The sequence below is a fragment of the Phalangium opilio genome, unplaced genomic scaffold (genome assembly GCF_054372755.1).
Source record: "Phalangium opilio isolate 3A_F unplaced genomic scaffold, DU_Popi_V2 ptg000089l_1, whole genome shotgun sequence".
Lineage (NCBI taxonomy): Eukaryota > Metazoa > Arthropoda > Arachnida > Opiliones > Phalangiidae > Phalangium > Phalangium opilio.
This window is the reverse complement of record NW_028324194.1, coordinates 2514118-2529110: the sequence shown is the minus strand read 5'-3', so window position 1 is coordinate 2529110 and position 14993 is coordinate 2514118. Positions and strand designations below refer to the sequence as shown.

The window sequence follows — 14993 nt, the reverse complement described above, 5'->3', positions numbered from 1 at the left end:
AAAATCGAGAAAAAGTTTAATAACTCTGGTTCTACTAACTCGATTAACAAGTTATTAGGCTTCAATTGTAGATTACTTTCAAACACATAATTCATCCTAAGATATGTTGTCCTACAACTAACCGGAAGTTCACAATCCTGCCCGGAAGGTAAGGCAAATCTAATTTTTGAGTATTTCGAAACGCTTTCAAGCGAAATAAATGCAAAGCGGGTTTTAAACCTAAAATATGTTATTCCCATTATATTTTTACCTCTTTAAGTGACGATGACGTCACGGAGAGGTATTATACTGGACGTGAATGGGGGGGGGTGTCTGTGTGTGTCGGTCACCGCGTTCGCAGTTGGCAAATCGGAGCAAACGTGTTCGCAGTATAATAACTCCCAACGTTAGGATCAAGAAGTGCGTGGCCATCGGCTAGGGTTACGAGAAACTTCTAGCCTCCCAATTGCAGGGCTTCAACCAAAGGTTCATGCAATTGCGGATTTCTTATCATTTATTGTGAATCAATCGCCTTATATAACCTAAATTTCCAAAAATTGTTAAAGAGGCATACGCTAGAATTCAAACGTCAACAAGAGCTATGTTTAAAATTATTTTAGGAATTAAGTTTCTTAAAACGACCTCAGTAGAATTACGTTAAACTACTGACGACTAAAGTAATTAATATCAATTATATTTTCTTAATTATTTAAGAATAACCTCTTAATTGCGTCTCGTATCGGAGAGGTTTGTTTTGGTTTACCAACTTGTATATTAGTATATTTATCAATATTGGTTAAGCTAAAGTTTAATCTTAGTCCTCTACTTGAGGTTGAGCCTCAAAATCTCTATGTTTATTTGAACAAGATACTCCCTTGCATTGTCTACAAATTGAAGAACAGATTGGACCAGTTTTACCGCATTCACATTTCAAGTCACAGACTTCCTTGCATTTACGAGGGATCATCTGCAGAAGCTCAGCTGGAGCAGGTTGTAGAGTGGTAACGATTGGTTTGAGTTCAGATCCTACCTGTCTCCAACCCCATTCTCTAGCATTTAGGCTGCTTCCAAGCCACGTTTGAACTTGGTGATAAACTCTATTTGAATGCTGCTTTGCTGCCGCACTTGTTGGTGAAAGAGAAGCTAATTCAAAAGTTCAATTCCATAATCTTCATTTAAAGTATACACTTGGTTTTGTCAACTTTGTTTCACACGCTTTAACTCAACTTTAGCCGTATTGACAAGTGTGGGCGAACAATGGGATATATTAAAACATTAAGTTTTATGATGGTACAAAGGCTGTTTTACCCTCTCCCGTACTATACATTATAGCTCTTGTCAGAAAAGAAACAAAATTTATCAGTAATAGGAACTATATGTTTAATTTTGGAAACGTATTCTGAAAATAGAAACCATAAATGCTTTAAATCCCCATTTTTTATATGAGGCTAATCTTCAGGGTCAGATTGTGAACTTCCGGTTAGTTGTAGGGCAAAACATCTTCGACATGAATTATGTGTTCGAAGGTGATCTACAATTTAAGCCTAACTACGTGTTAATCGGTTAAGTAGAACCGGAGTTATTAAACGTTTTCTCGATTTTGGCCGCCATTTTCCAATATGGCGGAAATTCCTCCAATGGGAGAGTGTGGGAGACCACACCACGTTAAAGAGCGCCCAAAAATCTATAAGATCTGAAATTTTCAGCTTTGTTTCAATTTGTTGCGGGTTCCCTCTATTTTTCCTGTACTATAAAGGGAGAATCAAATGGTCAGAAAACCATTTTTTACCTCTCCGAGTGACGTATGTCACGGAGAGGTTCTGTAACGATCGTGTGTGTCTGTTTGTTTGTGTGTGTGTTTGTGTGTTTGTGTGTGTGTCTGTTGTTACACCCACGTGACCGCGTTCGCAATTTCCAAATCGGAGCAAACGTGTTCGCCATTTCCGAACTGCATTCACAGTCACGGAAATAGCTCCTCTACTTGAGTTCTCACACCACCATCTTCTGGTCTTTGTCCATTCCACACGGACACCAAACTGTACATACTGGCTTCTAATCACCATTATCTTCTGGTCCTCGTCCATTCCACTTGGACACCAGTCTGTACATACTAGCTTCTAATCACCACCATCTTTTGGTCTTCGTCCATCCCACATGGACACCGGTCTGTACATACAGACTTCTAATCACCACCATTTTCTGTTCTTCGTCCATTCCACTTGGACACCAGTCTGTACGTACTGGCTTCTAATCACCACCATCTTCTGGTCTTCGTCCATCAAACTTGGACACCAGTCTGTACATACTGGCTTCTAAACACCACCATCTACTGGTCTACCGTCTATTCCACATAGACACCAATCTGTCTCATTGGCTTCTAACTCCATCGTCATCGTTTGGTTTAAGACATTCGCGGCGATCAGCTAGGGTTACGAGAAACGTCTAGCCTCCCTATGGTGGGTTGTCCACGATAGGTTTTCGCAATTGCGGTTGTCCTTGCTTTTAACTGTAGTTCGACACCCTTTTATACTACCTATTTGATTAAGGCGAAGCAACCGGCGTATGCTTCACTTCAAACGCCAATATTAGTCAAGTCTCTCAAGAATATTTAATTGTTCTTTTTTAAAACGATGTAACGTTCAATAAGGCGAATAACTAACGAAGAAAATATTAAATATTAATTATATTTATTTTAATATTTAAGATAATCTTGTTTCTCAATTCAAAATTAATACGGAAAGAGTTAAAAAGCAGTCTATGTTTTTGTCTGTGTGTGTCCGTCCGTTGTTACAGTAGTGCGCTGCGTTAGAAGTTCGTTTTGTTTTGATGTGTAAATGAATCCTACAGAACCATAATATTCCCTTTATCCTTAATATAAAGTGAATATGTGGAAATATTTTTCGTAATTATGATGTATTTAGTACTTTTGTAGCTTTAAAGCTCTATTTCATTTTGATATTCCAAAGATTTTTTTAAAATTATTATTTAAAATGGATGTTTATATAATACTTAAGCTATACTACATCTGTTTATAGCATAATCCTTTCTAAAGTGAATACAAGCACAACGCTACTATGTTGGTCAAATGAAATTATATTTGTCAATAGGCCTAGTGAACCAAATAGTAAACGCTTGGGTTTGGTTTTCGTTTCTGTAATGCAGAGACATTAACGGTTCAGAGTGAGCAGAAAGTTAAATACACTTTTAAATAATTAGGCTTAGTTTATATAATCATGGTGGAAATCTGGGCCGCGTTCAGCAGAGCCCAGCGCTGTCAGCAGTGTCCTACATAACGGGATTTTGTTTTTGAATTTTGACGTCACGGTGCTAAGCGCTGAGCTAGCGCGGTCTTCAAAGAAAATAGGCGGCTCTTTGGATAACGTGACGTAAAACGCATAGTTCTCAGCTTGGCGAAAAAACCATGGAGGAATTAATACAAATAGCACTATGGGACTATAGCTATTTAATTGGCGTGAAACCAGTTGATCACGCGAGAATTTTAAAAGATGTGTTAGTTTCTAATTTTAATTATAAAAGTTGTTATCTATCTCTATAAATATGTTATCATGCAATTTTTGTTAAGCCTTGGTACCTTGCACGCTTTATTGCGCTAGCGTTATTCTTAAAACACCAATGACCGGAGAAAAGCTATGACGACAGAGCTCACAGGTAAACGTTTTCCAAAATCCGCTGTCTTTTTTGGTGAGCTCTGTTGAACGCAGCCCAGATCAGAGAAAGGTCTGATCGTAATCGGATTATAGCTTCGTGTTTTTATGCTTTTTATGGTGCGCATTTATTTTAGTACGTGTAGCCACAAATAAGCTTTGGTGTTATGTAACGTTAACAGTCATGTTGACAAAGTAAGAAAATCGTTGAGGTGAAACGAGAGGATAGTGTTTACATGGCAACCCTGTTGTGAATATGGCTTTGAACATAGAGGGTATACCGTTGAGGAGTAGAAAATTTGGCCTTCACAAACACGTAAAGGTAATATCCCTCCAAAGTTTTATCTCTTCATTTCCCGTTTTTCCCCCATCGGATGATTTTAATGTGTACAAGTATATCATTATTGGATGTAAAATGTCGTCTGATTTACAGTATATTTGCTGTGCTTTGTATACTGCTTTAATATTTCATAGATTTTAACTTAAGAAACATTTCCATATCTGGGTAAATAAGTTTGTAAGTAGTCGTCTTGACTCGGAGAGGTAATATTTTGGTTTTCCCAACTTGTAATAGATTTAAATTGATAAAATATCATCAAAATCATCAATGAAACTTAACAAAACCTTTCAGGGCGCGCTTTTAATCACGGAATAAAGCATGTGAGGTGTCAGTTGCTAATTGGTCACTCGCGTTAACACTGGCTTTATTATAAAAACACAGTCTTGGTTTAGTAATCAACTTTTGAAGCTTTGGAAAATTATATAAAATTAACGGAAAGGTTTTGCTAAGTTTTATTAATATAAATATATTTAAAAAATGCATGTCAGACCATTTCATTCTCCCTTTAACACTCAGTGCTATTTTGTTTAACAACAAAAGGAGGGTGGGCTGTAAAAAGTTCATCCCATTGAAATGAAAATGTTATACTTTCTACCAATATATATCTTCTATCAGGAGTTCATAACCCTCCTTCGGGGTTATGAACTCCTGCTTCTATGGAATAAAGAGGGAAAAACGTCGCCTTTCATCTCGCTTTTTGGCGTATTCATTCGCTTTAGGCTTTGGGGACAGTGAACTCCTGAGTTTATCCCTTTTTACAAATTGTCTATTGAAAAAATTACTCCCGTGACACCTTCTAGCTTTCAATGTTGGTCTATGGTTAAAATTAAATCGTGGACCTATGGGATTCCCCAAAAAACCCCAAATTCTAGGCTTTCTAACAATAGTGCATAAACGCTGGATCTCTAAAGGGACCGGAAAACGCCCGCCTTCCACTGTACAAACCGAGTCCTCTCTAGCATAGCGTCGGGGGAAGGGATGGGGGTTGTGAATTTGGGAACACTCAAGGCCATTCGGTCTTTTGTGATTCTGAATAAACCTATTGAAAAGAAATTTAAACGACCTTAGCCGTACCCGTTTTTTTTATTTATTTTTTTACAAAGCAAACGTGCTATAAAGAAAAATCTATTCTGTTTACCAGTCCCTTTAGAGATCCAGCGTTCATGAATAGTGTACCCTTAAACTTAAGAAGTCAATGTTACCGAGGGGCAATTCACTCTTAACATTATTAACGTTCAACTACATCCATACCAGAAACTAGGTAGATATTTTCAAATTCCCGATTTTAAAACACTTTATTTCAAATGAGCCGCCCCTCGATAGAAATGAGTTGAATATAAGCTTGTGAAAAATAAGTTACTAGTTCTATTCGCTGTTAGACCATTTCGAGAAGATTATCATTATATTTTCTCTGGTTGTTTGGCGATATTCTAAAACTATAAATTTTATTAGAAATATTATAAAATTTTGTTAGCAAAATTTTAGTTTTTTTTTAACGACGTTAACTTAGTGATTTTGAAATGACTTTCACCGCAAGGCATCGTGGAGTAAGTAAAGAAACGTTAGTCAATTGCATGTATAAAAGGTATCTTGAAACAAAAATTTCTCTCCGTGAGATATCTAAGCTTGATTTTTTTCGAGCAATTGCCACAGATTTAGGGGTTAGCAAAAAAGCCACGAAAATGCAGCTAGAATGTTTCGTAGGAGGTACATGAAAGATTCTAAAGATTCTTACGTATACGAGGTTCAAAGAGGATTAGGAACTATGTTTCGGGAACTTGTTGATAAAAAAGAATTGAACGAAAAGAGAACCCCTAGTTCTAAAAATTTAGAAACGGCTATCGAAGCGTCTCCTGACGATTCTGAGCCAATAGTTTTGCCCACCAATGTTGAACCCCTAGTTTTGTCCGCGAGTAATACTTCTAATTCTATCAGTTTAGTAATGGCTAATGAGCCCATAGTTTTACCCGAGAATTTCGAACCCGCGAAAGAAACCCCTAGTTCTATAAATTTAGTAATGGCTATGGGAGCGTCTTCTGACGTTTCTGAGCCCATAGTTTTAAAAGAGAATTTCGAACCCTTAATGACCTCGAATGAAACCCCTAGTTCTATAAATTTAGTAATGGCTATCGGAGCGTCTTCGGACGCTTCTGAGCCTATAGTATTGACCGGGAGTAAATGTAAATTTGTCTCTCAGCTTAACGTAAGACGATCAAAAAGGTCGAAAAATCCAAAAAGAGAGTCAGTCTATGAATACATCCCTCTTACTTCTCGCGAGCTGTATTGTTTTTGTAGAAGGCCCGATAATTACGGAAAATACTTCGAATGCACAAAATGTAAAGAATGGATTCATTACGAGTGTATGTATTATATCGAAAGCGAAGAGGCTGTAGAACTAATGGGAAAAAACCTAGTTGCCACTTGTGCCCCTTGTTTAGTTAGTAAAATGAGACCTGGAATCGTTAATATAGCAAATAATTGTTGGGAAAGTGTTTTAAGCTAAAGAGCTGTGTAGTATTTGATAGCGACTTTAGTGAATCAAACGAGATAGGAAAAAAAAAACCATTATAAAGCATACGTGTACCACGATTACCAAACGTGGCTTTGCTATGATGATAGTCGGCGTTTAGTTTCCATTAACGCATCTTCAGAAATTTCAAAAAAGTGGGTATTGGCTTTTTATGAATCTGATAGTTTAACTGGACCTTCTTCCCTTTATAATTTCACATCATCTTATAGAGACGAACCATCAGAAAGATTTCTTAAAAAAATAGATAATTGGACTTCACTTGAAGTTTTTCGTTTTAGTTATCCCTCTTTGTCTAAACCTTCCAGCTATAATATATCTGATGGCAAGACGGGGTCCGGTGATGCCCTAGATAACTCTATTATTTCAAGCTATTTAAAGAGTAACGATTTTAACTGTAGTATAGAAGGATTAAGGGAGGAACTTTCGTCAAACGAGGCAGATAAACAAAGTAGCAGAGTAGATAAACTTGATGAAGATAATTTTTCTTACTGTAGTGGGGAAACTGGTGTTGAAGTTTCATCCACATCATCTTTATTTCCAGAAGAGATAAGTGTAGAGGTTTTAGGAGAGCAGATATACTCGCGAGAAAAACTTAATAGTGTAGAAATAGATAACTTAATAAATTTTGAATTTCCTAAAAAATTGTACGAGCGCATGAACGAAGGGAGGATTAATAGTAAAACACTATCAGATAGCTACAGGGACATAATAACAGACGTTGTCAGAGACTATAATCCACGGTGTATGTGGTATTTTCGAAGCCATTATGCTCCCGACCATGTGAAGGGATGGATTTTGTTTAGCTGTGGCCTTACTATTTCTAGAAGTTTTAAAGCCGAGCTTAAAAATTCAGGAAGATATTATCACCATCGAGACACAATAACAACTCCTCAGCTAAGAGAGGAGAGGCGACGTCTTGTAAGGAAGGATTTCATAGATAACCCTAACTTACCACCTTTGAATATGCATTTTAAACTAAACGGGGAAACTTCAAAAAGGGACGTGCTTATGGGGAATTTGAAAAGAGGTGTCAATAATAAAGCCATTATTCGGCAAGTGAAATACGAGGCAAGAAAACTGAAACGCGATGACGAAAATATGCATTCGAGTATAATTTCAAAAAAGAATAACCCGGAAATGAACGGTTACATTAGAGATAAGGGCGACTCTCCCTTTTTTATAGACTTGCATACAAAATCGTCTGTCGCTATATATCGCGAATATTGCTCCCAAGCCACTATGTACTGGGATGCAACAGGCGGGGTTTGCCAGAAATACGAGGGAAAACGTATGCTGTATTACGTAATTAGTATGAGTTTCCCAGACGCGAGTAAAAAGTCGATCCCAATCCCATTAGCGGAACACCTCACAAGTGATCAGAGTTTAGCCCGTGTAGAATGTTGGCTCAGACGGTTTGATCGAGCTCAACAATCCCTTTTAAAACAAAATGAAAGAAAAACTCCAGCACTTATTTCCAGCGACCGAAGTTTAGTCTTAATTTTGTCGGCTTTAGCTGTTTTTAACATGGAAACACTCCCATTGTACTTGAAAAGGTCGCTTAGAATCCTGAGGGGTGAGGCCAAGGATGAGGACTTAAAAAAAAACTATCCTTCATTGTGGTACTTGTCACATGATGAAGGATGGATCTCGCCTGGCTAAAGCATGGTTTTCACTTGACCGAAAAAAACTACTTTGCAGCTGGACGTCAAACATCAGATTTGTTTTTAACGTTGTCGCCCAGCGTTATAGCGTTTTCATGCAAATAATGGAACCAAGGCTTAACAGATAAACTAAACAATGCACAAATTGCGGCCCATCTATTGTCTTTCTTCTTTGCAATCTTTCTTTCGAATATCATAAAGATTTGGATAGTTCCTAACCTCTTCAATAAAACTTTCAGCATTGAACTTTGGCATTCTCTGGGATTTGTACTAGTAACTGACTCGATTAGGGCCTAAATAAATAAAAACATGGCGGACCGCGGACGGCCTCTTCCGAACACGCGTGGTCGAAAATGACGTCACTACTCTAGCTTATTGCTGATTGGCTCGCGCAGAGCGTTAACGCCGAAAAAATAGAAAACTAATATCGCCACACTCAACGTAATTTCTGTCCAGCGTAACTATGTTTTTTTTTCGGTTGTCGCTTGACGTCGGGCGAAAAGTCGTGATTTACGCCAAGTGAAAACCATGCTTAAGTCGTGTTTGAAGCCAGGCTTTCCCCATAGAGTAGGATTTACGCTCTTAGCGTTTTAATAAATTGCAGGCTTCTGAAAGATTTTGAGAAAATGCTTTACAGTATTGCCATAGTTCTAACTTCGGAATACCAGACTAAACTTTCTATGGATAATTTTAACGATTTTTCCAATTGGGTTGATGATTTGAAAGATAAATGTGCTAATAACAAATCGTCGTTGAAAAATTTGATCGCGGTAAACGGGGCGGGAACCCCGAAAGAAACCCACAAAGATAGCAGTTACGTAATTTTACCAGAAAATGTTCAACCCCACCTGGAAAAACTTCAGATGAATTTTGCACTAGCACTATGCTCGAGATATTAGATCATGAAAAAGATACAATATTAAATAAGTCAGTTTTGAAAATGGATGACATTATAGAAAATTCAAAAAAGAAAAATGAGGAAGAATTCTGGTTGTCTGGAGGACAAGGAAATGTTTGCCGCGAGTTATGTGACAGATTTATAGAAAAGGCCCTTTGCGCCGTAATGAAAGCTGAGCAATCGTGTGAGCAGTTTAAAGTAAACCCTTTAGTTGGGAAAGACTTCTTCAAATATATGAAAAAGAACTACTTTCCAACGTTCACTTTGTGGACAAAGCTCTTAATGGGTGATTTAAAAAGGCATTTTGAGGCAGCAAACCTTCCCACACCAACCACATACAATCCTCGTAAAAATTTTAAAACTGGCGTAATTAATTACATAGATAACGAAACACCAACCCAGGGTCACGCGGAAATGTTCAATCGCGTTATTAAAGTAAACGGTTACGTTAAGGGTACCTCTCGCCCCGATGAGGCCGTGCAGGAATTATACAATATGCACAAGAACATTTACACCGATGCTTTATACGAATCATTAAAAATTTCCAATCGAAAAAAGAAGAGCTTAAGAAAATACGAAGGTCTAGAAGAAAAATTTAAACATGCTAGTCCAGAAGATAAAATAAAATGTAAACGTTTCAAAGGCTCATACCAGCGTGCCCCAAAAGAATCATTATCAAATTGGCTTTCAAAATCCGAAAAAGAATGCAATTCTCCCCGAGTTAAGATTAAGAAAGGGGATTCTCCCCGGGTTAGGATTAAGAAAGGGGATTCTCCCCGGGTTAGGATTAAGAAAGATGATTCTGCCCAAATTAAAACTAAGAAACGCGAACCTCCCAAGCTTAAGAAACCCGAGTCTCCTCGAGTTCTGAGACAAGAGTCCTCCCAAATCACGGAACCAGAGCCTTTCCAGCTTAAGAAAAAGTTTGATAACGATTATGATATTAGTCCAAAATTGTTTTTTTTTTTTTTTTTTTTTTTTTTTTTGCGCTTTTAATAATTTTCCTTTTTTTTGGAAATATTTGGAGAAGGGGGCCTTTCTCTATAATATTCAACTGGTTGATAAACTTTGGGAATATCTGGGAGCCAATTATTTATGCTATTTACCGTAGATATTGGGTTTCTCTGATATACAGGGTGTTTCTGATAAGTCTGCCATAAATCAAGGGGCGTGTTCTTTGGGTCAAACTGAGTGGAAAGTGTCAAAGAACATGGGATGTACAAGAATTTGCAACGAAGATATGGCCCCCCAAACATTGGCCCCTAAAACAAGAAAATATTCGAAAATGTAGACTAAAACAAATTCAGCCTTATCAACTTGTTTAGAAATATGAGACAATTTCAATAGTTTCCCTCTAACATCGTTATTGAACTTTCACCTGGCAGAAGTGTATTAAATGAGTAGAAGTATGCCTACTCTAGTAAAGTAAATTCAAAGTATCATGGTACCTTTCGGTTGGTATTACTTTTATCAAAAGCGGATTATGCTTCACACATAAAGTACGTAAGTCCCACTTTTCCATAGCTTTGGCCATGGATTTCATGACTTTCCCGAAGTAAAAACTAAGCAGACGAACGAAAAAGCGTTTAACCAATCAAAAGCCTTAACCCATAAAAAAGTTTTCCAATGAACGACGGCTCGAAAACTATTTTCTTTAATCGGACCTCCCTCCTTTCGTAGAAAAGTCTAGTCGACCAAACTCCGAATTTTTAATGGCGAATTTGCGGCTTGGCTCGGTATTCTTTTATAAATATTGAACGGTTATATCGTAAGTTTCTAACAATTTCGTGTCGCCTTATTATTATGAATATATTTTATTAAATTTAAACGGAAAGTTCGCGCTATTCCCTGCAAATTCGTTTCATATCTAAAGCTATACTACATACATTGACGGTAAGCCTTGGCTGACCAGTGGCCCAAAAATGCCTCGCAAAAAAACTGATGCCCAGCTTCTTAAAGAGCCCAAGCATAAATATACTCAGTGTGATTTTTATCTCAAACCAAAGTTATCAAAAGGATCTCAAGTTGATCTATCCTTAGTGTCAGAGTCGAAATTAGAAACTGTTAAAATAAAAAAAAAGATTAAAACTAAGAGTTGTGCGTCTCAAACTGAGGGTCGTACGTCTCGAACTGAGAGTCGTGCGTCTCAAACTGAATCGCAAAGTTTTTGTGACAACGATGAAGAACCTTTACCACCGCCAATTTACGTGAAACATGTGGCAGCACAATGCAACTTTTTCATAAAACCTATGTGCTCAAGATTTACTCAAATTGAGCCAGAATTGCTATTTCATAATGACCACAAGTTAAATGAAGTTCCCCTTAATACTTTAAAACGAAAAGGTGATGAAACTTTTTTGGACGACTCTAATTTAGCCCCCCAAAAGGTTTATTGCTGAAATTAGTGGTTTAATTGAAATGGACTCGACCAGGAGAATTAATTTTGAGATTGCTAGAGAAAGCGATGAAATTACAGCGTTAAAGTTAATTGAAGACTATATTAAGACTTTATGTAAGTTTTTAAAAATTGTAATAAACCACAGTCTATAGAATAATCACATTTAAATTTTCAATGTAGCTGGATTTAATATTTCTATTACGAGGGACCGTGATAGATGTTTATCACAATTAGAAGTGACTAGAGACGACACAATGATAGCTTCGTCCAATTATTTATATTCCCCCATAAAGCTTCTCTTTTCTATCAGCGGGTTCATGACAAAAGCGATTCTGTTTAAAGAGGCGACGCAAGATATAGCCTTCACATCTGAAGATAAGAAGGTGGATTTCGAGATAGTCAAAAAAGCATTGTCATCATTAAGTACTGACCACGTATTTTGCCCTGGGATATCTGCGGTAATTTATTAAACATTTCAAAGTTAACATGATCGAAATTGGATGGTTTTCTTAAAAAATCATTCTTTTAACATGGCTGGTGTACGTATTTAACTCAATTTGGTTTGGTTTATAATCTCAGGAAGATTGCAGAAATTTTAACACCAAGAAACTAGAGTACATCAAGTATCCATTTGAAAGGCATCAATCTGTAGAATGCAGTGTATGGTTTACACCACCTTCCAATTCACCCAAAGATAACTTTCAAAGTGGGGTTTATAAATGTGGGAAGTGCCGTCTTTTAAATAGGTAAGTGTACAAAATTACTATCAATTATCTTACCATTTGGAGTCAATTTGAGGCAATAATGAATAAATTATTTATATGAAAACATACTTTTTATAAGGGCTCAAAATTTTAATTCTAAATTATTAAAATTTAAATATTATATATTAGAAAATAATTCTTAGCTGGTGATCCAAAATTTTGGGAAGCTTATTTAGTTTCTTAGAACAATTATTTGAAAGAAATTAACATTAAAATATGAATATTTTGCCTCAAGTTTAATTTCACATGTTATGAAAAATTATTATATCTTAATAATAATCAAACAATTTGGTTAATTAATATGTTTAATTGTAGCTATATATTGAAAGAAAGGAGAAGGAAAACCAACACTACACCCAGGACCAAATTAAAGAGAGTTTCAGCTTCATCAAATTGTAAAATTAGCATTTTATCGCCGAAATCAAGATCGAAACGATTTTACAACAATCGGTGTCTGCGTGGTAAACTTAACAAGAAGATAAAACAACTGGAAGCCAAGATTGTAGAAGCCAGTGTGCATCTGAATGAGGAGCAACATAAAAAAATGCTAGATGTAATAGCCGCAATTAATTCTAAGGATAAACAACTACTTGAACAAATTTTTAACGAAGCTGGCGAAAATAACAAATTACTCGGGATAGCCTTAAAGAGAGCGTGGAAGTTAGACACCGAGAGAAATGAATTTGAAAATGACCAAAAGAGAAATAAAAAAGGATCTCGCGGGAACCGTTGGTCTACGTTAACATATCGCATTGCCCTTAGTGTGTTTTCAAGATCACCTGCTGCTTACGAGGCGCTGGCTTCTTTCGAAGTTCTCAAATTACCTAGCGTGCATACACTTCGCAGTAAAGTTTGTGAAATTAAAATGAAGCAAGGGATTGATCTACAGTATCTCAAGTGTGAAGCCGACAATTTTCGAGAATACGCAGTTAACTATCCAGGGATCAATAAACCACCTGCGGAAGGAGCAATTATATTTGATGAAGTAAAAGTAATCGGTAAAGTAATTTGGAACTCAAATAGCAACGAGTTTATTGGATGTGCCCTTGATGCTAATGACTTGCCTTCCATTGGTGACATGTACAAGGAAAACACACTGTCTGAAACGCTAGAAGGAGAGTATGTCTTACAATATTTGTGGAGGTGCATTGCGGGTAGTTTTGATATCATAGGCCCCTTTTTCATGCTATCCAAGCCGGCCTCGGCCTCTGTGATAACTGACACCTTGTTCAAAGTCCTTTGGGCCTTCCAAAGTGTGGGTTTGGAGACTAGTGCGCTAGTATGTGATGGTGGTAGTTGCAACGTCACCGCACTACGACACACGTTAGGAAGAGACACACCTTTTGGTAACTCCGAAAACGAAGATGGGTCATTTAATTTTACCATTGAGCCAAAATTTAAACACCCATTCCTGAAAGACCGATTTATAAACTGGATAGTTTGCCCAACCCATCAACTTAAAAACATGATTAATGGACTGCATCATTCGCAAGTTGGGGGTTCCAAAGACTTTACAATTTTGGGAAATATTCAATTTGGCTGGGAACAAATAATAAATATGTATGATAGAGAAGTAAGTCGACGAGATTCCCACGAGCTAGCGCAAGTGAAAGGTTTATGTCTGTCATACATTGAAAGGGATAGTTGGACAAAACTAAATGTTGTACCTGCCAAAATAATGCAAGATCTCAAAGTCCTGGGAGAGCTTTACAACTATGCTAACCCGAAATCTGAATCGCCTCCTGATGACCGTGATTCTGTGATGGCATGTCATGACTTTTTATATGCTTGCCATCTTATTTTTGAAAAAGGATTGTTATCTCACGATAAGGTGGATTCCATGGATGCTGCGCCTATAAAGTCGATGAAGAAAGGATTAGAATTTTTTGAATGCTGGGCCACTGAAAGGCTTCTCTGCGAAGAAAACATGAAAATACAGACTGGCCAAAAATTCTTAGCGTGGCAAACTTGGGAACTTCTGCGCATTTGTGTTTTTGGTTTTTGTGGATTGGCAAAAGATTTTATTACGCGTAACCCGTCAAAATACATTTATCCAGTAAGAATAAATGGTTCCGCTATTGAAACCATTTTTAGTCAGCTTAAATATATTTCTGGGAGTAAATTAACAAGCATGAACTATGCTCCTGGGGTTCGGGCTTTACTTATAAAAAACTGCACAAAAACTTCTCAAAATGCTGAAAGCAATTACCGAAAAATAGGTTTGGATATATTCCAAGTTTCCAAATAACTTCTCCATATCAAATTAATAAAATTATATAAGGATACAAAGATGGTTTTATTTTTTCCTTTTTTGACCAAATTGTTAAAATCAAAAAAATGCGCGTGATTATCAAATTTGAAGTTCGTTTACATCAAATATTAAAATAATAATAAAAAATCTGTTTCATATAGTTTAGGCCTTGTTGAAATTTATCATATTTGAAATTTAATACAGTTTGTTTAACAGCCAAATAGTTGAAGAAAAATATCACATCCTAAATTCATATTTTGTTTAACAGCCAAATACATCAAATAGTTTATCACACTTGAGGATTCATGAATTTTGATTTACAGAAAATATCACATTTGAAGTTTCATTTAATAAGTGTTTTGCCAACAATTCTGCCACGTTTGTTTCTAACAGGACTGTTCCCTTCGGTACAACTAGTGGTCGCAGCTCTTTTAAGGTTTTTTGCAGCTTGTACCTTGCTATTTTCTTTGCCTTTAGTAGTGACTAGATTTTTTCCTTTGGTTTTTG

At 36.7% G+C, this 14993-nt stretch overlaps 1 protein-coding gene across 1 annotated transcript; it reads left to right on the top strand.

The window, feature by feature from the left end:
- Positions 1-10056: 10056 nt before the first annotated feature.
- Positions 10057-14866, top strand: LOC149646964 (uncharacterized). Its single transcript, XM_089849785.1, has 4 exons — positions 10057-11585; positions 11652-11929; positions 12051-12217; positions 12551-14866. The coding sequence occupies exons 1-4, from the start codon at positions 11492-11494 to the stop codon at positions 14481-14483; spliced, it is 2472 nt and encodes an 823-aa protein (XP_089705911.1). The 5' UTR covers positions 10057-11491; the 3' UTR covers positions 14484-14866.
- The last annotated feature ends 127 nt before the right edge of the window (positions 14867-14993 follow it).

What these genes read in the sequence shown, in the direction of transcription:
- LOC149646964 (XM_089849785.1), top strand. Translation starts at nt 11,492, where the DNA reads ATGGACTCGACCAGGAGAATTAATTTTGAGATTGCTAGAGAAAGCGAT. An exon ending in AGACTATATTAAGACTTTAT is followed by an intron (nt 11,586 to 11,651) that starts GTAAGTTTTTAA and finishes TTTTCAATGTAG; the next exon opens with CTGGATTTAATATTTCTATT. An exon ending in AAGTGCCGTCTTTTAAATAG is followed by an intron (nt 12,218 to 12,550) that starts GTAAGTGTACAA and finishes GTTTAATTGTAG; the next exon opens with CTATATATTGAAAGAAAGGA.